Below are 25,517 nucleotides of genomic sequence, written 5' to 3'. Positions count from 1 at the left end.
TAGGAGGCATCAACTGTACTGTATTGTTTATCAATGCAGTTGAAAGTGGTAATCTTGTAAAACTTCTACTTACCTTAAAGCTGAACTTCAGTTTGGATCATCTGAAGGAGGAGCCGAAGTCTCGGTCTCCTGGTTTCCTGCATCACTGTGGGCTGTGTGAGAGCAGCTTCTGGCTCAAAACCAGCCCATGGAGCGGGACTTTCTCTTCAGAATCAAACCCAGCCAGTGTGTTGTTAGCGGTAACTGTGCTAGAAGTCTACAAAGGACGTACCCTTTTCTTCTTCAGGATCTGCTGGAGGAAGAAAAATAAAATAAAATCACACAGATTGACCAACTGAAACATTTCAGATATTTAAAACGGACATTAAAATCTGGGGCTGTCACCATCCCTCATACCTTAAACTTGGGGAATCTCGGCTTCCTGGCTCCCTGCCTCACAGTGGGCTCTGCCTCCACAGCTTCTTCCTCCACCACCTCCCCAGAGAGTGTCAGGACATCTGACACATCCTCCTGTCTCTGCTCAGAAGACGAAGAAGCAGGAGCGCATGTAGAGACAGGATGACGAGCATCCTGCTGAGAAGTAGGAGAGGAGACGTGCACCACAGAGTTCCTCCTGAAACACTTCCTCACCCTCTCCCGAAGTGAACGAGAGGCTCTGAGAATCGGTGCAACAACATGAGCCTTAACTGCAGCACAAAGTGCACTACAGCTACAGCAGCCGTGCTCCTCCCCCACAACCTCTACGTTTGGGCAAGTCACACTTGCACCAGCTCCACTGCTGTCGTCATCCAGCTCAGGCACCACAGACTCGCATCTGAAGCCTTGAGGCGAGGGTGCGTCTACCTCTCCGCTCAAAGTGGAAGAAGACGGAGACTCTTCCTTCAGGGGCATAGGTGGGGGAGTTTTTCCACTGGTGGAGGCGTGTGGTTCTCTGCTGGGACTGCCCTCTTCTTCAACCTAACGTGGAAAAGAGAAGATCATTATAGTATATCTATACAAAGCCCACATTTACTGATGAAACCTGAACAGCGAGGTTTTAACTGAACGCGACTGAACACAACGACTGAACTGTTTAATTATGTAGAAATCTAACGGAAGTGTTGGAAGTCTTGAAGAATTGGGTGTGTTGTGAGAAGTGTTCTACGACTTACGTTCTTTTCCTTTTCTTTCTTAAAGCACCCCAAGGATCGAACCCACAACCCCAGACGTCTGCTGCTGTTGAACATAAATATAAATGAAAATCAGATTAAAATCAGAACTGGATTTTATCATATATATATATATATATATATATATATATATATATATATATATATATATATATATATATACCTAGACTGGTTTACTTACCATTTTTGCCTCGGCTGCAGCCAAGGGTGCTGTGCCACCTCTGTCGCTGTAGGCCGGGTGGCAGGATCGAAGTGCAGCATGTAGGAGATGAGGTTACGACACTGCTTCTGCACTTTGATGCAACATGGATAAACCAAGGGTTTGCTCTGGGCTTGTAGGAGACGCCTGCAACCTTGATATTTAAAGGGCATGGACCCGGTGACCATGGCATACAGAATGACGCCTAGGCTCCAAACGTCACTCTTTTTGGGATCATAGGGCTTCCGCATGAGCACCTCAGGTGCAGCGTATTGACGAGTGCAACAATACGTCTCGCTTAGTTGAGGGAAGCCTCTTGAAAAGCGTCCAAAACCAAAGTCTGTCAGTTTAACTTGGTTCTCGGCAGTCAGCAGGACATTTTCACATTTCAGGTCTCGGTGGACAATGTCCTGCTGGTGCAGATAAACTACAGCGCTGAGGAGCTGGGAGAACCACTTTTTAGCCTGGGAGCTGCGGATGTAGCAGCTCTGCTGCAGCTTTTCTTGGAGATCCATGACGGCAGCCTCCATCACGATGTAAACTTGTTTGGAAGGCACCTTAAAAATTTCATGCACCTGAATAATGTGAGGATGTCTTATTCTTCGGAGAATGGCGATCTCCCGGGGCAGAAATTTACGAACAAAGGAAGGTGTGGCCAGCCTGAGGTCCAATACTTTAATGGCCACCTGCTTTTCGAACCTCTTGGATTTGGCCAGCTTAACCGTGCCAAAACTCCCTTGACCAATGTTGGCCAAAACATTGAAGCCCAAAGATTCCAGGATTTCGTTGGTTGTCATTGTTGTCCTGTAGATGGAAAGTAGAGGTGAAAGTTATTAACACAGGTCATTTTGTCTTTATTTTTGTATTTAATCCTAACATCATGTCTAATACAGGTCATTGCAGTTCATTAAGCTCTGTTCATTAGCACAGATTAAACAACCCTGAAACAACCTAATCCTTTGTCTCTAACTAAGTTTAGAACAACTTGTGTAAAGTTAGAATTGACCAATAAACAGGTCCTTAAGTAAGTATTCTTTAGTGTCCAATGAGCTGTGCGCCCCTGAGACCCCGCCCCCCCCCCCCCTGCTATTCCAAACATGGCTAGTGCACCCCCAGGAGGTTAATTCAGTTCTGCTGAAGAGAGCTGGGAGAGCTGCTGATACTGAAGGTAATCTACTGTTTAATTTAGCTCCACTTCAGCCCCTGATGAAGGTTTAGTGTGGAGAGAGAAAGCGAGTGCGTCGCTCCTTTTTAACCCAGCTGAAACTGTTTGGGGGTAATTCAATAAATGATGTAATTCGGGCAATAAATATATATAATTCAGCCAGTAAGTAAATTAGTTAGGTTAGTAAATGATAGTTTCATATTATTTGGTTCATGTAATTTGGGCAGTAAATGGTAGAATAATTTGGGCAGTAAATGGTGTAATTTGGGCAGTAAATAGTATAATTTGGGCAGTAAATGGTGTAATTTGGGCAGTAAATAGTATAATTTGGGCAGTAAATGGTGTAATTTGGGCAGTAAATGGTAGAATATTTCAGGCAGTAAATGGTGTAATTAGAGCAGTAAATGGTGTAATTTGGGCAGTAAATGGTGTAATTTGGGCAGTAAATGGTGTAATTCGGGCAGTAAATGGTAGAATATTTCGGGCAGTAAATGGTGTAATTAGAGCAGTAAATGGTGTAATTCGGGAAGTAAATGGTTCTTACCTATCCTGTCTGAGATAAGTAGAAGATCTAGAACATGCCATGGTTCTAATGGCTGTGGCTCTAGATAAAACTGTCAATCAAATACAATCACCGTCCACATAAACATAGGGGACATCCTTCTCTCAAGCTGTTGAATCCTAACTGAGCCAATGAGGGGGAAACTGCCTTTATATAGAAGCCGCGGTGACGTCACAATCGGCAGCTGCTGAATTCTAACCGAGGCAGTGAGGGAGCACCGCGCCTTTTCAAAGGAGACGTCCTTGTTGACGTAATTTGGCGTGACGTCACAATCGCGATGTAGCCTGCAGTCACAGCCCTTTCTTCAAAATGTTCTTAGACAAAATAAAAGTCAGCAAACACAACTTTTATTATTGAATTGACTTAAAGAGCAAAGTTATCCCACATGAAAAACAGCAATGAGAACTGTTTTTTAGTTGCCTAGGCAACACAAAAACAAAATTGCAATGATAATAAGAGATGATTGGATGTCAAAAACTCATCAGATCTATCTAATATGGGACTTGGTTTAAACTCTTTCTAGACTAAAAGTTAATCTGGGTCTGGAAAACAGGTTCTATCACTCTTAGCAAAAAGGTCTGACATCTCTAGCTGTTTTCTCCACGTTTGAGGTTCACAATAACCAGTAGAAGGTTCATGAACAGTAAATATCTAAATCTCTTTTTGCATAAACACCAACCCACTTTGCCTCATAGCCTTTTTTGGGAAAACCCAAGAATGACTCAATTAAAAAGAACAGCGAGCAATAGAAATGACCATTTAAAAAGGAGCAATGATAAATAAAACCAAATACAGAAATAAAAAAGACAAAAAATGACTTCCACTTATAAAAAGGAGCAAATAAAAATAAACCAAACAAAGATAAATCTATAAAGGATGAAAAGAACAAAAACATTTCCTTAAAAAAAATCAAATAAAAAGAAGCAATGATAACAAAAACTACAGATTAAAAAAGAACAGCTAGCAAATAAAACAAATGACCCCATTAAAAAAGATTCAATTGTTTAAAAAAGTTACTATAGATATCTTTTTTAATATAGATCAATAATAATAAGAGTTAAAGCAACTGTTATTATTATTTATAGCAATATTTGAGTAAAAGTGAAAATCTTCAAAAATCACAGCAACATTTAAAGTAGCCCTGACTACGACTGCGTTTGTCTGTGAGGCTTTTATTTTGAAATGTGGCGCCGTAGGGAGAAGAAATAAGACATCGCACAGCAGAGCTTTATCACATGTCAGAGTATGACGGAAAAAACGGAAGATGGCTTTTTCGTCTAAAGTGCTGCAAAACTTCTTTGCCATTTTTCGAGCAGGTTTCATTTGGACCTGTGTTCTTTGCGTCCCGGGAGAAGCACGTTTCTCCAGGTTCCGGACATTCGGCAGTGCCTCTGTTTCCAGGTCGGAACCTGCAGTGGATGAAAACTGGTTCGTTCAGCGGTTGGACCACTTCAACGGAGCCGACAGTCGAGTTTGGAAACAGGTAGCTAGCACGAACTGCTCCCACAGACCCAGTTGACCCAGTCACTTAACCCAAGACTCGTTCTGTATAGTGGAGACAGTGCTGTCAGGTCATTTACTGCTGAGCTGCTAACTCCCTCCTGCACAGACTCTAATCAGTCCTCCTCAGAGGATGTTTGAAGAATTGGCAGAATTGGCCTTTATTGCTGTTCTAGTGAGGAACTGAAAGTGCTGCCAGCTGGAACATTGAACTGGGTCTCATATGCAGTAACATAACTTTAGACTCCACTTACAAAAAGTGTTCAAAGTTACTCGATCTTGAACTAAACCCAGTTCAACTAGCTGTCAGTTCTTTCAGTTTGTCATTTAAACAAACTAGAAGAGTTTAGTATTGATTATTGTTTGATTCAAAAACTGATATTGTAATAATGAGGTCTTTGTGTTTGTGTTAGTAAACATTTGGACACAGTTCCCCAGACCCAGATTAAAGCCTGGACAGTTTTCACTGGAGATTCACCCTCTTCATGGCAACGTAGCCCAAGACCATCCTGGGAGCGGTACTTCGGTGTTCAGACACTGATGAGGGTTTAAATTGTAGTATTGAGCCAGAAGTGTGGGACTACACTACAGTGACAGTCTTACTTTGCTGATCCCATGCACACTACTATTAAGACGTACATAAAAACAATATATAAGTATACAACATAAGTTAAAAGTCTAGATGTAATTAAACTACAGACAGTAATAAAATCAAATATAAGGCGTAAGGTAAAGTAGACATAAATAGGGTACTATGCTATTATGCAGAGAGCATGGCAGTGACGTTACTGAAAGCATTGTCATGAAGTGCACAGCTTTTGCATTTAGCTTAAAGTTTGACTGTAGACCTCTGAAGGGGATTTGTCTGGAGGCTTCATCAGGGACAGTCAGTGGACAAACTTCACACGGGTGATAAACACCTGACCAGTCATATCAGATTTCAAGTGAAGTCAGATTTATTTGTATATTGCTTTTTACAACTGTTGTCGTCACAAAGCAGCTTTACATAAATAGTGATTAATAAAAGACAGAGACAAAGAAGAAAGAAGAAAATAACGTAAGACATGATGGATCAAAGACCCCCAGTGAGCAAGTCAACGGCGACAGTGGCAAGGAAAAACTCCCTCAGAGCTGGAGGAAGAAACCTTGGGAGGAACCAAGACTCACAAGGGGGACCCATCCTCCTCTGGTCAGAACTATTTAAACATTAATGATAATTACCAAACCAGGTATAACAGATAGTTAATAATGGTGGTATTAATAGTGGCAGATAGTTACGAGTCCATTTAGGTTTTAACATGGTCATTAAACAGGTAGCAGTGGTAGGCGGGTGAGTCGCTGGTCTGCTATGGGTGGTGGTGGGTGGGGGGCCTGCTGGTTGGACCGGTAGGTGGCAGCTTGTTTGACGCAGGTAGAGGGGACCTCAGTGGGCAATCTTCCAGCAGGTCGGGCTGGGTGGCCAGAAGGTAAAAAGAGAGAGTTAGTTCTGAGAGGAATTTTATGGAGAGCAGAGAATGTTGGGCAGTATCAGAATGTGTCTGACGACTCTGGCAGGTCTGACTGTAACAGCCTAATAAAAAGGAGAGAGCCAGAAGGTAACACAGACACGGGAGCACCCTGAAAACGTCAGCATCTATCTGCTCCACTAAGGAAAAGGAAGTTATGTGACACTGAGTGAAGTGAAGGTTGGGACACCCTCACATTTATTACTACTTAAATTAACTAGAGTCAGGTGCAGCACTTCAGCTGCAGATGATTAAACTATCCTTAGAGAGGATTTGGGGTAAGTAGTGGGGTATCATTGTGACCATATCCATTTAATATTGATGTGCATACACAACTTGATGGGCTGTAATTCCTTTTTTAATACTGTCGGAGCCAGTTCGCGGTACCTAAATAGTTAAATAGCTTAACTAGCTACTTTCTACAATGTCCCGGTCCTGCTGGTGGAAACATCGTGGCTGTTTATGGATTCTTGCCTTTGCTTGGGAACACAGGTCTAGAGGTACGTGGGGAAGCGTGGGGTTCACGTTAAGGAGGGTGAGGGAGAGAAGATGAAGACTGGTTTCCAGTCTTTCTGCAATGGTAGTTGGAGATGGTAGAGCAGTTTATCCTGCTCTGTGTATTTCACCTTACTTTTAAGTGAATGGAGTCCGTAATAAATGCTGCTGTGTTTAGAGCATCAGGCTTGCGTGTCTCAGTGCAGTAACCCAGCTAAAATAACTGAATGCAAGCAGTGAAGTTAAGTTGACGCCGTTCTATGCTGTTCACAGAGAAGACTAATAAATAGTCAAATAAAAATACTATTAAACAGTGAATTATGGGTCTTTATTAAGTCATAGTACAGTTAACTCCCCACTGTCTGCTGCGTGTGAATTACTGAATAACTTAATGAAGAATTTTACATATTTTCTTAGGAGGAGTGTCCTATTACTGTTGTTGTTGTTGTTGTTGTTTTGTGGAATACTAGAGAATGTCTAGATCATGACTTTTTTGCACTCATCAAGCATGTTTAATATATTCTACATTTGTTTTACACAGCCAGTATCACTAGTAAAGAAGCAGAACCAGGATAAAACAGACATGGGAAATGTTCTCTCTTTATTACTGTGTTCCAGGATGATTAAATATGTAAATGTGAAAACAAGGATCCCAACGCAAACATTGAAAAGGTTGTATTTTGTATATTTTCCCTCATCCGTTTTTGAAAAGATCCCCATCCAGACAAATAGCAAAATGGCTGCATGATCACAGCTGGCCGTAGAGAGACAAAATCACATGTAGCGTGAGATAAACAGAGGTTTAATCCCAAATCGCTCCATACTCCCTATGTTGTGTGCTGTTTCACAGCATTAATACTTGCTCCTGAGAGAGTCTGAAATAGCTTTGATTATGGCATGCATTTGCAATGGCATCATTTCCACAAGCTTCTGCAATGTCACAACATTTATTTCTGTCCAGAGATGCATTCATTTTTTCCCTCAGATCTTGTATTGATGATGGGAGATTTGGACCACAAGTCTTCTCCAGCCCATTCTAAAGAGTCTGAACAGGGTTCAGGTCTGGACTCTGTGGAGGCAAATCCATGCGTAAAAATTATGTCTCATGCTGCCTGAACTACTCTCACAATTTGAGCCTGTTTAATCCTGGCATTGTCTTCTTGGAATATGTCTGTGCCATTGGTGGGAAAACCTGGACGTTCAATATATTCAGGTAGTCAGCTGACCCCCATTCTTTGGGCACATAATAATGTTGATGAACCTGGACCTGACTACCTGCAGCAATCCCAGATCATAGCTAAATCTGGGCGATATTGTTCTGTGTTTAAACAGTGTGATTTTAAAAGATTTCAATGATAGGATGAGAATGTACTGCCAATGTAGTTAGAAACAAGTCCACATTCAGCGCAGATCCATACATTCAAACTTAAGAGTAAATACCTGTCCAACATAACCACAAATGTAATGTACCTTTTTAGGTATGCAATTAGACTTTAAAGCACATGGTCATGCTAAAGAAACATTTACATGGTTTGAACAAAAATGGACATGAAAATGGGTCTGTCTTGCAACCTGCATGCTGACAATAAGCTCTAACAATGACTTTCCAATGTCTGCAGGATCCTGCTGATGCTCCCATCAATTTACATGAAGAGTTGCTTGTTGCTATTTGTTGGGACTAACCTATGCCTTGGATCTGAGAGACCCCAGAAATCTCAAATACAGTTCTGGGTTTTTTCTCTTTTCTCTTTTTTACTGGAGCTGGATTCTGGAAACCTGACAACCAAGGTTCAAAGGCTCAAGAACTACCTGTGTATGTAGTTTCCAGGTACTGATCAGAAAGCTGTTTAAACAATCAATTAAGTACATCAGTTTGATCTTTTTAGAGTGCAGAGAAACAGGAGTAAGTAGGCTATGCTAGCTGGCTGAGAAGCTGGCTGGCGGCCTTTTAAACTCCGGAGCCAAATAGGTGGACCAACACCCCTGAGAAGGTGGACCTCAGCCCATTTCTAAACAAATTCTGAGTGTTTTTTGTTTTGTTTTGTTTTAAAGGATGAAAATAAAACCAAGTAAAATCATCTAAACAAATTAAATGCTGGACGTGATTTCACAAGATGGTTGTTATTGGTGTTTCTGCAGATAGAGCTGTGTACGGTCACTCCCGCCCACAACATCTACCATCAACCAGGGGCGTTTGTGTCCACCCCTCCCACCCGCTCCACCAACATAATGCCTTCTGCATCTGTCTACTTCATCACAAGGTTCTGTGCAGACCAGCCCATGTGTCTGTGTTGTTTAGCTCTACCCCACTATACAGTGTTTTCACAATCTAGTCCTCATCAGAGTCACTTTCATTAGTTTCTGTTTCAGTGATTTTCAGTGTAAAAGTGCTTCAAACAGAAGCAGGGTTCTCACAGGGACTGAACACTCAAATGCACACTGACTGTGAGTGGACACAAGATCTCACTTACATAAAATGAATTGGGTTTTGTTTTAGCCTGAAAGGAGAATGTTCTGGAGAAAAACATCCTAATTGATTTTTTCCTAATTTATGCATGAAAATGTTGATTAGACACATTTGTAAGAATAACAAATCTGACCTATTTTATTGTTTCTATGAAGCCTCAGTTTGACGTAGCTTTATTTGATCAATAATGTTTAGTGTAAGATTACATTAATGTTCATTTATTTTTGAGAAATTATTAATTCCTTTAGTTTTAAAGACTGGGTCAGTTCTGAGAGCAGCAAGACTAAACTTAAACCTGGACTAATGCTTTAAAAGGTTTAAAGACTCAACTTAGTGTTTCACTAAGATAGAGTTCAGATCTAGGTTTTACTTTGAGTATGAAAAAGAAACATCCAGAACACATCAGTAATGCAGAGCAAGTTTTATTATTCACACTGAAAGACCAACACTGCACATCTATCCAGACTCCTCCAGGCTCCTTCCTCCCGATCGCTCCTCCCCTCCAGGCTCCTTCCTCCTGGTCGCTCTCCCCCTCCAGATTCCTTCCTCCCGGTCGCTCTCCCCCTCCAGGCTCCTTCCTCCCGGTCGCTCTCCCCCTCCAGGCTCCTTCCTCCCGGTCGCTCTCCCCCTCCAGGCTCCTTCCTCCCGGTCGCTCTCCCCCTCCAGGCTCTTTCCTCCCGGTCGCTCTTCCCCTCCAGGCTCCTTCCTCCCGGTCGCTCTCCCCCTCCAGGCTCTTTCCTCCCAGTCGCTCTTCCCCTCCAGGCTCCTTCCTCCCGGTCGGTCTTCCCCTCCAGGCTCCTTCCTCCCAATCGCTCCTCCCTTCCAAACCCCCCCCCCCCCCCCCCCCTTCCTTGAAGCCCACTCCTGATCTGTTCCTGAAACTGAAGAATTATTCAGAAGCAATTCAAATATTCCAGAGATAAATTCTTACCATCTTAGTTGAACCTCGGTTTGGATAATTTGAAGAGCGAGCCAGAGTCTCGTCTGCTGGTTTCCAGCATCACTGTGGGCTGAGTGAGGACAGGTTCTTCCTCCACCACCTGCCCAGGGAGCGTCAGGACGTCTGCAGTCACATCCTCCTGTCTCTGCTCAGACGACGAAGAAGCAGGAGCTTCTGTAGAGACAGCAGAATAACAAGCATCCTGCCTAGAAGTAGGAGAGGAGACGTGCAACACAGAGTTCCTCCTGAAACACTTCCTCTCCCTCTCCCGAAGTGAACGAGAGGCTCTGAGAATCGGTGCAACAACATGGACTACAGCTACAGCAGCCGTGCTCCTCCCCCACAACCTCTACGCTTGGGCAAGTTACACTTGCACCAGCTCCACTGCTGTCGTCATCCAGCTCAGGCCCACAGACTCGCATCTGAAGCCTTGAGACAAGAGTGCGTCTACCTCTCCTCTCCTAGAGGAAGAAGACTGAGACTCTTCCTCCATCAGCTGGAGTGGGTTGACGTCTCAATGAGAACCGCTTTCCCCATCCTGATCTTCAACAGCTACCACAACACACCTGCCTATAACACACAGGACAAGTCAGGCATGTGAGTAATTCAATGGTGCAACACTGGAGTAATACTGAAGATGAGTCTGATCATTTCTTTACTGGTAAATGTTTCCTAAAGCACTCTTCATGCACCTGCCTCTGAGTGTGTGTGTGTACACTATAGGTCTAGTGAGAGGTTCCCTCTCTAGGAGGCATCAACTGTACTGTATTGTTTATCAATGCAGTTGAAAGTGGTAATCTTGTAAAACTTCTACTTACCTTAAAGCTGAACTTCAGTTTGGATCATCTGAAGGAGGAGCCGAAGTCTCGGTCTCCTGGTTTCCTGCATCACTGTGGGCTGTGTGAGAGCAGCTTCTGGCTCAAAACCAGCCCATGGAGCGGGACTTTCTCTTCAGAATCAAACCCAGCCAGTGTGTTGTTAGCGGTAGCCGTGCTAGAAGTCTACAAAGGATGTACCCTTTTCTTCTTCAGGATCTGCTGGAGGAAGAAAAATAAAATAAAATCACACAGATTGACCAACTGAAACATTTCAGATATTTAAAACGGACATTAAAATCTGGGGCTGTCACCATCCCTCATACCTTAAACTTGGGGAATCTCGGCTTCCTGGCTCCCTGCCTCACAGTGGGCTCTTCTTCCTCCACCACCTCCCCAGAGAGTGTCAGGACATCTGACACATCCTCCTGTCTCTGCTCAGAAGACGAAGAAGCAGGAGCGCATGTAGAGACAGAATGACGAGCATCCTGCTGAGAAGTAGGAGAGGAGACGTGCACCACAGAGTTCCTCCTGAAACACTTCCTCACCCTCTCCCGAAGTGAACGAGAGGCTCTGAGAATCGGTGCAACAACATGAGCCTTAACTGCAGCACAAAGTGCACTACAGCTACAGCAGCCGTGCTCCTCCCCTACAACCTCTACGTTTGGGCAAGTCACACTTGCACCAGCTCCACTGCTGTCGTCATCCAGCTCAGGCACCACAGACTCGCATTTGAAGCCTTGAGGCGAGGGTGCGTCTACCTCTCCGCTCAAAGTGGAAGAAGACGGAGACTCTTCCTCCAGGGGACAAGGTGGGGGAGTTTTTCCACTGGTGGAGGCGTGTGGTTCTCTGCTGGGACTGCCCTCTTCTTCAACCTAACGTGGAAAAGAGAAGATCATTATAGAACATCTATACAAAGCCCACATTTACTGATGAAACCTGAACAGCGAGGTTTCAACTGAACGCGACTGAACACAACGACTGAACTGTTTAATTATGTAGAAATCTAACGGAAGTGTTGGAAGTCTTGAAGAATTGGGTGTGTTGTGAGGAGTGTTCTACGACTTACGTTCTTTTCCTTTTCTTTCTTAAAGCACCCCAAGGATCGAACCCACAACCCCAGACGTCTGCTGCTGTTGAACATAAATATAAATGAAAATCAGATTAAAATCAGAACTGGATTTTATCATATATATATATATATATATATATATATATATATATATATATATATACCTAGACTTTGATACATGAGTTTATGCACAATGGTTTACTTACCATTTTTGCCTCGGCTGCAGCCAAGGGTGCTGTGCCACCTCTGTCGCTGTAGGCCGGGTGGCAGGATCGAAGTGCAGCATGTAGGAGATGAGGTTACGACACTGCTTCTGCACTTTGATGCAACATGGATAAACCAAGGGTTTGCTCTGGGCTTGTAGGAGACGCCTGCAACCTAGATATTTAAAGGGCATGGACCCGGTGACCATGGCATACAGAATGACGCCTAGGCTCCAAACGTCACTCTTTTTGGGATCATAGGGTTTCCGCATGAGCACCTCAGGTGCAGCGTATTGACGAGTGCAACAATACGTCTCGCTTAGTTGAGGGAAGCCTCTTGAAAAGCGTCCAAAACCAAAGTCTGTCAGTTTAACTTGGTTCTCGGCAGTCAGCAGGACATTTTCACATTTCAGGTCTCGGTGGACAATGTCCTGCTGGTGCAGATAAACTACAGCGCTGAGGAGCTGGGAGAACCACTTTTTAGCCTGGGAGCTGCGGATGTAGCAGCTCTGCTGCAGCTTTTCTTGGAGATCCATGACGGCAGCCTCCATCACGATGTAAACTTGTTTGGAAGGCACCTTAAAAATTTCATGCACCTGAATAATGTGAGGATGTCTTATTCTTCGGAGAATGGCGATCTCCCGGGGCAGAAATTTACGAACAAAGGAAGGTGTGGCCAGCCTGAGGTCCAATACTTTAATGGCCACCTGCTTTTCGAACCTCTTGGATTTGGCCAGCTTAACCGTGCCAAAACTCCCTTGACCAATGTTGGCCAAAACATTGAAGCCCAAAGATTCCAGGATTTCGTTGGTTGTCATTGTTGTCCTGTAGATGGAAAGTAGAGGTGAAAGTTATTAACACAGGTCATTTTGTCTTTACTTTTGTATTTAATCCTAACATCATGTCTAATACAGGTCATTGCAGTTCATTAAGCTCTGTTCATTAGCACAGATTAAACAACCCTGAAACAACCTAATCCTTTGTCTCTATTCCAAACATGGCTAGTGCACCCCCAGGAGGTTAATTCAGTTCTGCTGAAGAGAGCTGGGAGAGCTGCTGATACTGAAGGTAATCTACTGTTTAATTTAGCTCCACTTCAGCCCCTGATGAAGGTTTAGTGTGGAGAGAGAAAGCGAGTGCGTCGCTCCTTTTTAACCCAGCTGAAACTGTTTGGGGGTAATTCAGTAAATGATGTAATTCGGGCAATAAATATATATAATTCAGCCAGTAAGTAAATTAGTTAGGTTAGTAAATGGTAGTTTCATTCGGGCAGTAAATAGTATAATTCAGGCAGTAAATGGTGTAATTTGGGCAGTAAATGGTGTAATTTGGGCAGTAAATGGTGTAATTCGGGCATTAAACAGTATTATAATTTGGGCAGTAAATAGTGTAATTTGGGCAGTAAATGGTGTAATTCGGGCAATAAATATATATAATTCAGCCAGTAAGTAAATTAGTTAGGTTAGTAAATGGTAGTTTCATTCGGGCAGTAAATGGTGGTGTAATTCAGGCAGTAAATAGTATAATTCAGGCAGTAAATGGTGTAATTTGGGCAGTAAATGGTGGTGTAATTCAGGCAGTAAATAGTACAATTCAGGCAGTAAATGGTGTAATTCAGGCAGTAAATAGTATAATTTGGGCAGTAAATGGTGTAATTTGGGCAGTAAATGGTGTAATTCGGGAAGTAAATGGTAGAATAATTCGGGCAGTAAATGGTGTAATTAGAGTAGTAAATGGTTCTTACCTATCCTGTCTGAGATAAGCAGAAGATCTAGAACATGCCATGGTTCTAATGGCTGTGGCTCTAGATAAAACTGTCAATCAAATACAATCACTGTCCACATAAACATAGGGGACATCCTTCTCTCAAGCTGTTGAATCCTAACTGAGCCAATGAGGGGGAACTGCCTTTATATAGAAGCCGCGGTGACGTCACAATCGGCAGCTGCTGAATTCTAACCGAGGGAGCACCGCGCCTTTTCAAAGGAGACGTCCTTGTTGACGTCATTTGGCGTGACGTCACAATCGCGATGTAGCCTGCAGTCACAGCCCTTTCTTCAAAATGTTCTTAGACAAAATAAAAGTCAGCAAACTTTTATTATTTATTATTGAATTGACTTAAAGAGCAAAGTTATCCCACATGAAAAACAGCAATGGGAACTGCCCTTTAGTTGCCTAGGCAACACAAAAACAAAATTGCAATGATAATAAGAGATGATTGGATGTCAAAAACTCATCAGATCTATCTAATATGGGACTTGGTTTAAACTCCTTCTAGACTAAAAGTTAATCTGGGTCTGGAAAACAGGTTTTATCACTCTTAGCAAAAAGGTCTGACATCTCTAGCTGTTTTCTCCACGTTTGAGGTTCACAATAACCAGTAGAAGGTTCATGAACAGTAAATATCTAAAAAAAAAAAAAGAAAAGTTTTTGTAACACTGCATCAACACCAACCCACTTTGCCTCATAGCCTTTTTTGGGAAAACCCAAGAATGACTCCATTAAAAAGAACAGCGAGCAATAGAAATGACCATTTAAAAAGGAGCAATGATAAATAAAACCAAATACAGAAATAAAAAAGACAAAAAATTATGTCCACTTATAAAAAGAAGCAATTAAAAATAAACCAGACAAACAAAGATAAATCTATAAAGGATGAAAAGAACAAAAACATTTCCTTAAAAAAATAAAATAAAAAGAAGCAATGATAACAAAAACTACAGATTAAAAAAGAACAGCTAGCAAATAAAACGAATGTCCCCATTAAAAAAGATTCAATTGTTTAAAAAAGTTACTATAGATATCTTTTTTAATATAGATCAATAATAATAATAGTTAAAGCAACTGTTATTATTATTTATAGCAATATTTGAATAAAAGTGAAAATCTTCAAAAATCACAGCAACATTTAAAGTAGCCCTGACTACGACTGCGTTTGTCTGTGAGGCTTTTATTTTGAAATGTGGCGCCGTAGGGAGAAGAAATAAGACATCGCACAGCAGAGCTTTATCACATGTCAGAGTATGACGGAAAAAACGGAAGATGGCTTTTTCGTCTAAAGTGCTGCAAAACTTCTTTGCCATTTTTCGAGCAGGTTTCATTTGGACCTGTGTTCTTTGCGTCCCGGGAGAAGCACGTTTCTCCAGGTTCCGGACATTCGGCAGTGCCTCTGTTTCCAGGTCGGAACCTGCAGTGGATGAAAACTGGTTCGTTCAGCGGTTGGACCACTTCAACGGAGCCGACAGTCGAGTTTGGAAACAGGTAGCTAGCACGAACTGCTCCCACAGACCCAGTTGACCCAGTCACTTAACCCAAGACTCGTTCTGTATAGTGGAGACAGTGCTGTCAGGTCATTTACTGCTGAGCTGCTAACTCCCTCCTGCACAGACTCTAATCAGTCCTCCTCAGAGGATGTTTGAAGAATTGGCAGAATTGGCCTTTATTGCTGTTCTAGTGAGGAACTGAAAGTGCTGCCAGCTGGAACATTGAACTGGGTCTCATATGCAGTAACATAACTTTAGACTCCACTTACAAAAAGTGTTCAAAGTTACTCGATCTTGAACTAAACCCAGTTCAACTAGCTGTCAGTTCTTTCAGTTTGTCATTTAAACAAACTAGAAGAGTTTAGTATTGATTATTGTTTGATTCAAAAACTGATATTGTAATAATGAGGTCTTTGTGTTTGTGTTAGTAAACATTTGGACACAGTTCCCCAGACCCAGATTAAAGCCTGGACAGTTTTCACTGGAGATTCACCCTCGTCATGGCAACGTAGCCCAAGACCATCCTGGAAGCGGTACTTCGGTGTTCAGACACTGATGAGGGTTTAAATTTTAGTATTGAGCCAGAAGTGTGGGACTACACTACAGTGACAGTCTTACTTTGCTGATCCCATGCACACTACTATTAAGACGTACAGAAAAACAATATATAAATATACAACATAAGTTAAAAGTATAGATGTAATTAAACTACAGACAGTAATAAAATCAAATATAAGGCGTAAGGTAAAGTAGACATAAATAGGGTACTATGCTATTATGCAGAGAGCATGGCAGTGACGTTACTGAAAGCATTGTCATGAAGTGCACAGCTTTTGCATTTAGCTTAAAGTTTGACTGTAGACCTCTGAAGGGGATTTGTCTGGAGGCTTCATCAGGGACAGTCAGTGGACAAACTTCACACGGGTGATAAACACCTGACCAGTCATATCAGATTTCAAGTGAAGTCAGATTTATTTGTATATTGCTTTTTACAACTGTTGTCGTCACAAAGCAGCTTTACATAAATAGTGATTAATAAAAGACAGAGACAAAGAAGAAAGAAGAAAATAACGTAAGACATGATGGATCAAAGACCCCCAGTGAGCAAGTCAACGGCGACAGTGGCAAGGAAAAACTCCCTCAGAGCTGGAGGAAGAAACCTTGGGAGGAACCAAGACTCACAAGGGGGACCCATCCTCCTCTGGTCAGAACTATTTAAACATTAATGATAATTACCAAACCAGGTATAACAGATAGTTAATAATGGTGGTATTAATAGTGGCAGATAGTTACGAGTCCATTTAGGTTTTAACATGGTCATTAAACAGGTAGCAGTGGTAGGCGGGTGAGTCGCTGGTCTGCTATGGGTGGTGGTGGGTGGGGGGCCTGCTGGTTGGACCGGTAGGTGGCAGCTTGTTTGACGCAGGTAGAGGGGACCTCAGTGGGCAATCTTCCAGCAGGTCGGGCTGGGTGGCCAGAAGGTAAAAAGAGAGAGTTAGTTCTGAGAGGAATTTTATGGAGAGCAGAGAATGTTGGGCAGTATCAGAATGTGTCTGACGACTCTGGCAGGTCTGACTGTAACAGCCTAATAAAAAGGAGAGAGCCAGAAGGTAACACAGACACGGGAGCACCCTGAAAACGTCAGCATCTATCTGCTCCACTAAGGAAAAGGAAGTTATGTGACACTGAGTGAAGTGAAGGTTGGGACACCCTCACATTTATTACTACTTAAATTAACTAGAGTCAGGTGCAGCACTTCAGCTGCAGATGATTAAACTATCCTTAGAGAGGATTTGGGGTAAGTAGTGGGGTATCATTGTGACCATATCCATTTAATATTGATGTGCATACACAACTTGATGGGCTGTAATTCCTTTTTTAATACTGTCGGAGCCAGTTCGCGGTACCTAAATAGTTAAATAGCTTAACTAGCTACTTTCTACAATGTCCCGGTCCTGCTGGTGGAAACATCGTGGCTGTTTATGGATTCTTGCCTTTGCTTGGGAACACAGGTCTAGAGGTACGTGGGGAAGCGTGGGGTTCACGTTAAGGAGGGTGAGGGAGAGAAGATGAAGACTGGTTTCCAGTCTTTCTGCAATGGTAGTTGGAGATGGTAGAGCAGTTTATCCTGCTCTGTGTATTTCACCTTACTTTTAAGTGAATGGAGTCCGTAATAAATGCTGCTGTGTTTAGAGCATCAGGCTTGCGTGTCTCAGTGCAGTAACCCAGCTAAAATAACTGAATGCAAGCAGTGAAGTTAAGTTGACGCCGTTCTATGCTGTTCACAGAGAAGACTAATAAATAGTCAAATAAAAATACTATTAAACAGTGAATTATGGGTCTTTATTAAGTCATAGTACAGTTAACTCCCCACTGTCTGCTGCGTGTGAATTACTGAATAACTTAATGAAGAATTTTACATATTTTCTTAGGAGGAGTGTCCTATTACTGTTGTTGTTGTTGTTGTTGTTTTGTGGAATACTAGAGAATGTCTAGATCATGACTTTTTTGCACTCATCAAGCATGTTTAATATATTCTACATTTGTTTTACACAGCCAGTATCACTAGTAAAGAAGCAGAACCAGGATAAAACAGACATGGGAAATGTTCTCTCTTTATTACTGTGTTCCAGGATGATTAAATATGTAAATGTGAAAACAAGGATCCCAACGCAAACATTGAAAAGGTTGTATTTTGTATATTTTCCCTCATCCGTTTTTGAAAAGATCCCCATCCAGACAAATAGCAAAATGGCTGCATGATCACAGCTGGCCGTAGAGAGACAAAATCACATGTAGCGTGAGATAAACAGAGGTTTAATCCCAAATCGCTCCATACTCCCTATGTTGTGTGCTGTTTCACAGCATTAATACTTGCTCCTGAGAGAGTCTGAAATAGCTTTGATTATGGCATGCATTTGCAATGGCATCATTTCCACAAGCTTCTGCAATGTCACAACATTTATTTCTGTCCAGAGATGCATTCATTTTTTCCCTCAGATCTTGTATTGATGATGGGAGATTTGGACCACAAGTCTTCTCCAGCCCATTCTAAAGAGTCTGAACAGGGTTCAGGTCTGGACTCTGTGGAGGCAAATCCATGCGTAAAAATTATGTCTCATGCTGCCTGAACTACTCTCACAATTTGAGCCTGTTTAATCCTGGCATTGTCTTCTTGGAATATGTCTGTGCCATTGGTGGGAAAACCTGGACGTTCAATATATTCAGGTAGTCAGCTGACCCCCGTTCTTTGGGCACATAATAATGTTGATGAACCTGGACCTGACTACCTGCAGCAATCCCAGATCATAGCTAAATCTGGGCGATATTGTTCTGTGTTTAAACAGTGTGATTTTAAAAGATTTCAATGATAGGATGAGAATGTACTGCCAATGTAGTTAGAAACAAGTCCACATTCAGCGCAGATCCATACATTCAAACTTAAGAGTAAATACCTGTCCAACATAACCACAAATGTAATGTACCTTTTTAGGTATGCAATTAGACTTTAAAGCACATGGTCATGCTAAAGAAACATTTACATGGTTTGAACAAAAATGGACATGAAAATGGGTCTGTCTTGCAACCTGCATGCTGACAATAAGCTCTAACAATGACTTTCCAATGTCTGCAGGATCCTGCTGATGCTCCCATCAATTTACATGAAGAGTTGCTTGTTGCTATTTGTTGGGACTAACCTATGCCTTGGATCTGAGAGACCCCAGAAATCTCAAATACAGTTCTGGGTTTTTTCTCTTTTCTCTTTTTTACTGGAGCTGGATTCTGGAAACCTGACAACCAAGGTTCAAAGGCTCAAGAACTACCTGTGTATGTAGTTTCCAGGTACTGATCAGAAAGCTGTTTAAACAATCAATTAAGTACATCAGTTTGATCTTTTTAGAGTGCAGAGAAACAGGAGTAAGTAGGCTATGCTAGCTGGCTGAGAAGCTGGCTGGCGGCCTTTTAAACTCCGGAGCCAAATAGGTGGACCAACACCCCTGAGAAGGTGGACCTCAGCCCATTTCTAAACAAATTCTGAGTGTTTTTTGTTTTGTTTTGTTTTAAAGGATGAAAATAAAACCAAGTAAAATCATCTAAACAAATTAAATGCTGGACGTGATTTCACAAGATGGTTGTTATTGGTGTTTCTGCAGATAGAGCTGTGTACGGTCACTCCCGCCCACAACATCTACCATCAACCAGGGGCGTTTGTGTCCACCCCTCCCACCCGCTCCACCAACATAATGCCTTCTGCATCTGTCTACTTCATCACAAGGTTCTGTGCAGACCAGCCCATGTGTCTGTGTTGTTTAGCTCTACCCCACTATACAGTGTTTTCACAATCTAGTCCTCATCAGAGTCACTTTCATTAGTTTCTGTTTCAGTGATTTTCAGTGTAAAAGTGCTTCAAACAGAAGCAGGGTTCTCACAGGGACTGAACACTCAAATGCACACTGACTGTGAGTGGACACAAGATCTCACTTACATAAAATGAATTGGGTTTTGTTTTAGCCTGAAAGGAGAATGTTCTGGAGAAAAACATCCTAATTGATTTTTTCCTAATTTATGCATGAAAATGTTGATTAGACACATTTGTAAGAATAACAAATCTGACCTATTTTATTGTTTCTATGAAGCCTCAGTTTGACGTAGCTTTATTTGATCAATAATGTTTAGTGTAAGATTACATTAATGTTCATTTATTTTTGAGAAATTATTAATTCCTTTAGTTTTAAAGACTGGGTCAGTTCTGAGAGCAGCAAGACTAAACTTAAACCTGGACTAATGCTTTAAAAGGTTTAAAGACTCAACTTAGTGTTTCACTAAGATAGAGTTCAGATCTAGGTTTTACTTTGAGTATGAAAAAGAAACATCCAGAACACATCAGTAATGCAGAGCAAGTTTTATTATTCACACTGAAAGACCAACACTGCACATCTATCCAGACTCCTCCAGGCTCCTTCCTCCCGATCGCTCCTCCCCTCCAGGCTCCTTCCTCCTGGTCGCTCTCCCCCTCCAGATTCCTTCCTCCCGGTCGCTCTCCCCCTCCAGGCTCCTTCCTCCCGGTCGCTCTCCCCCTCCAGGCTCCTTCCTCCCGGTCGCTCTCCCCCTCCAGGCTCTTTCCTCCCGGTCGCTCTTCCCCTCCAGGCTCCTTCCTCCCGGTCGCTCTCCCCCTCCAGGCTCCTTCCTCCCGGTCGCTCTCCCCCTCCAGGCTCTTTCCTCCCGGTCGCTCTCCCCCTCCAGGCTCCTTCCTCCCGGTCGCTCTCCCCCTCCAGGCTCTTTCCTCCCAGTCGCTCTTCCCCTCCAGGCTCCTTCCTCCCGGTCGGTCTTCCCCTCCAGGCTCCTTCCTCCCAATCGCTCCTCCCTTCCAAACCCCCCCCCCCCCCCCCCCCTTCCTTGAAGCCCACTCCTGATCTGTTCCTGAAACTGAAGAATTATTCAGAAGCAATTCAAATATTCCAGAGATAAATTCTTACCATCTTAGTTGAACCTCGGTTTGGATAATTTGAAGAGCGAGCCAGAGTCTCGTCTGCTGGTTTCCAGCATCACTGTGGGCTGAGTGAGGACAGGTTCTTCCTCCACCACCTGCCCAGGGAGCGTCAGGACGTCTGCAGTCACATCCTCCTGTCTCTGCTCAGACGACGAAGAAGCAGGAGCTTCTGTAGAGACAGCAGAATAACAAGCATCCTGCCTAGAAGTAGGAGAGGAGACGTGCAACACAGAGTTCCTCCTGAAACACTTCCTCTCCCTCTCCCGAAGTGAACGAGAGGCTCTGAGAATCGGTGCAACAACATGGACTACAGCTACAGCAGCCGTGCTCCTCCCCCACAACCTCTACGCTTGGGCAAGTTACACTTGCACCAGCTCCACTGCTGTCGTCATCCAGCTCAGGCCCACAGACTCGCATCTGAAGCCTTGAGACAAGAGTGCGTCTACCTCTCCTCTCCTAGAGGAAGAAGACTGAGACTCTTCCTCCATCAGCTGGAGTGGGTTGACGTCTCAATGAGAACCGCTTTCCCCATCCTGATCTTCAACAGCTACCACAACACACCTGCCTATAACACACAGGACAAGTCAGGCATGTGAGTAATTCAATGGTGCAACACTGGAGTAATACTGAAGATGAGTCTGATCATTTCTTTACTGGTAAATGTTTCCTAAAGCACTCTTCATGCACCTGCCTCTGAGTGTGTGTGTGTACACTATAGGTCTAGTGAGAGGTTCCCTCTCTAGGAGGCATCAACTGTACTGTATTGTTTATCAATGCAGTTGAAAGTGGTAATCTTGTAAAACTTCTACTTACCTTAAAGCTGAACTTCAGTTTGGATCATCTGAAGGAGGAGCCGAAGTCTCGGTCTCCTGGTTTCCTGCATCACTGTGGGCTGTGTGAGAGCAGCTTCTGGCTCAAAACCAGCCCATGGAGCGGGACTTTCTCTTCAGAATCAAACCCAGCCAGTGTGTTGTTAGCGGTAGCCGTGCTAGAAGTCTACAAAGGATGTACCCTTTTCTTCTTCAGGATCTGCTGGAGGAAGAAAAATAAAATAAAATCACACAGATTGACCAACTGAAACATTTCAGATATTTAAAACGGACATTAAAATCTGGGGCTGTCACCATCCCTCATACCTTAAACTTGGGGAATCTCGGCTTCCTGGCTCCCTGCCTCACAGTGGGCTCTTCTTCCTCCACCACCTCCCCAGAGAGTGTCAGGACATCTGACACATCCTCCTGTCTCTGCTCAGAAGACGAAGAAGCAGGAGCGCATGTAGAGACAGAATGACGAGCATCCTGCTGAGAAGTAGAAGAGGAGACGTGCACCACAGAGTTCCTCCTGAAACACTTCCTCACCCTCTCCCGAAGTGAACGAGAGGCTCTGAGAATCGGTGCAACAACATGAGCCTTAACTGCAGCACAAAGTGCACTACAGCTACAGCAGCCGTGCTCCTCCCCTACAACCTCTACGTTTGGGCAAGTCACACTTGCACCAGCTCCACTGCTGTCGTCATCCAGCTCAGGCACCACAGACTCGCATTTGAAGCCTTGAGGCGAGGGTGCGTCTACCTCTCCGCTCAAAGTGGAAGAAGACGGAGACTCTTCCTCCAGGGGACAAGGTGGGGGAGTTTTTCCACTGGTGGAGGCGTGTGGTTCTCTGCTGGGACTGCCCTCTTCTTCAACCTAACGTGGAAAAGAGAAGATCATTATAGAACATCTATACAAAGCCCACATTTACTGATGAAACCTGAACAGCGAGGTTTCAACTGAACGCGACTGAACACAACGACTGAACTGTTTAATTATGTAGAAATCTAACGGAAGTGTTGGAAGTCTTGAAGAATTGGGTGTGTTGTGAGGAGTGTTCTACGACTTACGTTCTTTTCCTTTTCTTTCTTAAAGCACCCCAAGGATCGAACCCACAACCCCAGACGTCTGCTGCTGTTGAACATAAATATAAATGAAAATCAGATTAAAATCAGAACTGGATTTTATCATATATATATATATATATATATATATATATATATACCTAGACTTTGATACATGAGTTTATGCACAATGGTTTACTTACCATTTTTGCCTCGGCTGCAGCCAAGGGTGCTGTGCCACCTCTGTCGCTGTAGGCCGGGTGGCAGGATCGAAGTGCAGCATGTAGGAGATGAGGTTACGACACTGCTTCTGCACTTTGATGCAACATGGATAAACCAAGGGTTTGCTCTGGGCTTGTAGGAGACGCCTGCAACCTAGATATTTAAAGGGCATGGACCCGGTGACCATGGCATACAGAATGACGCCTAGGCTCCAAACGTCACTCTTTTTGGGATCATAGGGTTTCCGCATGAGCACCTCAGGTGCAGCGTATTGACGAGTGCAACAATACGTCTCGCTTAGTTGAGGGAAGCCTCTTGAAAAGCGTCCAAAACCAAAGTCTGTCAGTTTAACTTGGTTCTCGGCAGTCAGCAGGACATTTTCACATTTCAGGTCTCGGTGGACAATGTCCTGCTGGTGCAGATAAACTACAGCGCTGAGGAGCTGGGAGAACCACTTTTTAGCCTGGGAGCTGCGGATGTAGCAGCTCTGCTGCAGCTTTTCTTGGAGATCCATGACGGCAGCCTCCATCACGATGTAAACTTGTTTGGAAGGCACCTTAAAAATTTCATGCACCTGAATAATGTGAGGATGTCTTATTCTTCGGAGAATGGCGATCTCCCGGGGCAGAAATTTACGAACAAAGGAAGGTGTGGCCAGCCTGAGGTCCAATACTTTAATGGCCACCTGCTTTTCGAACCTCTTGGATTTGGCCAGCTTAACCGTGCCAAAACTCCCTTGACCAATGTTGGCCAAAACATTGAAGCCCAAAGATTCCAGGATTTCGTTGGTTGTCATTGTTGTCCTGTAGATGGAAAGTAGAGGTGAAAGTTATTAACACAGGTCATTTTGTCTTTACTTTTGTATTTAATCCTAACATCATGTCTAATACAGGTCATTGCAGTTCATTAAGCTCTGTTCATTAGCACAGATTAAACAACCCTGAAACAACCTAATCCTTTGTCTCTATTCCAAACATGGCTAGTGCACCCCCAGGAGGTTAATTCAGTTCTGCTGAAGAGAGCTGGGAGAGCTGCTGATACTGAAGGTAATCTACTGTTTAATTTAGCTCCACTTCAGCCCCTGATGAAGGTTTAGTGTGGAGAGAGAAAGCGAGTGCGTCGCTCCTTTTTAACCCAGCTGAAACTGTTTGGGGGTAATTCAGTAAATGATGTAATTCGGGCAATAAATATATATAATTCAGCCAGTAAGTAAATTAGTTAGGTTAGTAAATGGTAGTTTCATTCGGGCAGTAAATAGTATAATTCAGGCAGTAAATGGTGTAATTTGGGCAGTAAATGGTGTAATTTGGGCAGTAAATGGTGTAATTCGGGCATTAAACAGTATTATAATTTGGGCAGTAAATAGTGTAATTTGGGCAGTAAATGGTGTAATTCGGGCAATAAATATATATAATTCAGCCAGTAAGTAAATTAGTTAGGTTAGTAAATGGTAGTTTCATTCGGGCAGTAAATGGTGGTGTAATTCAGGCAGTAAATAGTATAATTCAGGCAGTAAATGGTGTAATTTGGGCAGTAAATGGTGGTGTAATTCAGGCAGTAAATAGTACAATTCAGGCAGTAAATGGTGTAATTCAGGCAGTAAATAGTATAATTTGGGCAGTAAATGGTGTAATTTGGGCAGTAAATGGTGTAATTCGGGAAGTAAATGGTAGAATAATTCGGGCAGTAAATGGTGTAATTAGAGTAGTAAATGGTTCTTACCTATCCTGTCTGAGATAAGCAGAAGATCTAGAACATGCCATGGTTCTAATGGCTGTGGCTCTAGATAAAACTGTCAATCAAATACAATCACTGTCCACATAAACATAGGGGACATCCTTCTCTCAAGCTGTTGAATCCTAACTGAGCCAATGAGGGGGAACTGCCTTTATATAGAAGCCGCGGTGACGTCACAATCGGCAGCTGCTGAATTCTAACCGAGGGAGCACCGCGCCTTTTCAAAGGAGACGTCCTTGTTGACGTCATTTGGCGTGACGTCACAATCGCGATGTAGCCTGCAGTCACAGCCCTTTCTTCAAAATGTTCTTAGACAAAATAAAAGTCAGCAAACTTTTATTATTTATTATTGAATTGACTTAAAGAGCAAAGTTATCCCACATGAAAAACAGCAATGGGAACTGCCCTTTAGTTGCCTAGGCAACACAAAAACAAAATTGCAATGATAATAAGAGATGATTGGATGTCAAAAACTCATCAGATCTATCTAATATGGGACTTGGTTTAAACTCCTTCTAGACTAAAAGTTAATCTGGGTCTGGAAAACAGGTTTTATCACTCTTAGCAAAAAGGTCTGACATCTCTAGCTGTTTTCTCCACGTTTGAGGTTCACAATAACCAGTAGAAGGTTCATGAACAGTAAATATCTAAAAAAAAAAAAAGAAAAGTTTTTGTAACACTGCATCAACACCAACCCACTTTGCCTCATAGCCTTTTTTGGGAAAACCCAAGAATGACTCCATTAAAAAGAACAGCGAGCAATAGAAATGACCATTTAAAAAGGAGCAATGATAAATAAAACCAAATACAGAAATAAAAAAGACAAAAAATTATGTCCA

The 25,517-nt window shown here is 42.9% G+C and overlaps 3 protein-coding genes across 3 annotated transcripts; all 3 read right to left on the bottom strand.

Moving 5' to 3' along the window:
- Positions 1-390: 390 nt before the first annotated feature.
- LOC140565097 (testis-specific serine/threonine-protein kinase 6-like) lies at positions 391-2,165 on the bottom strand. The gene is made up of 3 exons (XM_072690908.1): positions 1,351-2,165; positions 1,152-1,215; positions 391-957 (listed from the first exon to the last, which is right to left on the bottom strand). Exons 1-3 carry the CDS (start codon positions 2,163-2,165, stop codon positions 391-393), a joined length of 1,446 nt encoding a protein of 481 aa, XP_072547009.1.
- A 10,115-nt stretch (positions 2,166-12,280) lies between these two features.
- Positions 12,281-13,997, bottom strand: LOC140565095 (testis-specific serine/threonine-protein kinase 6-like; the record flags this gene model as incomplete). The annotated part of the gene is made up of 2 exons (XM_072690907.1): positions 13,837-13,997; positions 12,281-12,917 (listed from the first exon to the last, which is right to left on the bottom strand). Coding segments are annotated over exons 1-2 (678 nt in total), but the record flags the coding sequence as incomplete, so codon positions are not given.
- Positions 13,998-23,107: 9,110 nt separating this feature from the next.
- On the bottom strand, positions 23,108-24,824 carry LOC140565094 (testis-specific serine/threonine-protein kinase 6-like; the record flags this gene model as incomplete). The annotated part of the gene is made up of 2 exons (XM_072690906.1): positions 24,664-24,824; positions 23,108-23,744 (listed from the first exon to the last, which is right to left on the bottom strand). Coding segments are annotated over exons 1-2 (678 nt in total), but the record flags the coding sequence as incomplete, so codon positions are not given.
- Positions 24,825-25,517: the final 693 nt, after the last annotated feature.

Source organism: Salminus brasiliensis, chromosome 11 (genome assembly GCF_030463535.1).
Source record: "Salminus brasiliensis chromosome 11, fSalBra1.hap2, whole genome shotgun sequence".
Lineage (NCBI taxonomy): Eukaryota > Metazoa > Chordata > Actinopteri > Characiformes > Bryconidae > Salminus > Salminus brasiliensis.
The sequence above is the reverse complement of the archived record's forward strand: the minus strand, read 5'-3'. Positions and strand labels throughout refer to the sequence as shown.

Excerpts from the sequence above, each read along its gene's own strand:
- LOC140565097 (XM_072690908.1), bottom strand. The coding sequence starts at position 2,165 with ATGACAACCAACGAAATCCTGGAATCTTTGGGCTTCAATGTTTTGGCC. Across the intron at positions 1,216-1,350 it reads CTGCAGCCGAGGCAAAAATG|CAGCAGACGTCTGGGGTTGT; the intron begins GTAAGTAAACCA and ends TATGTTCAACAG. Across the intron at positions 958-1,151 it reads AGAAAGAAAAGGAAAAGAAC|GTTGAAGAAGAGGGCAGTCC; the intron begins GTAAGTCGTAGA and ends TTTCCACGTTAG.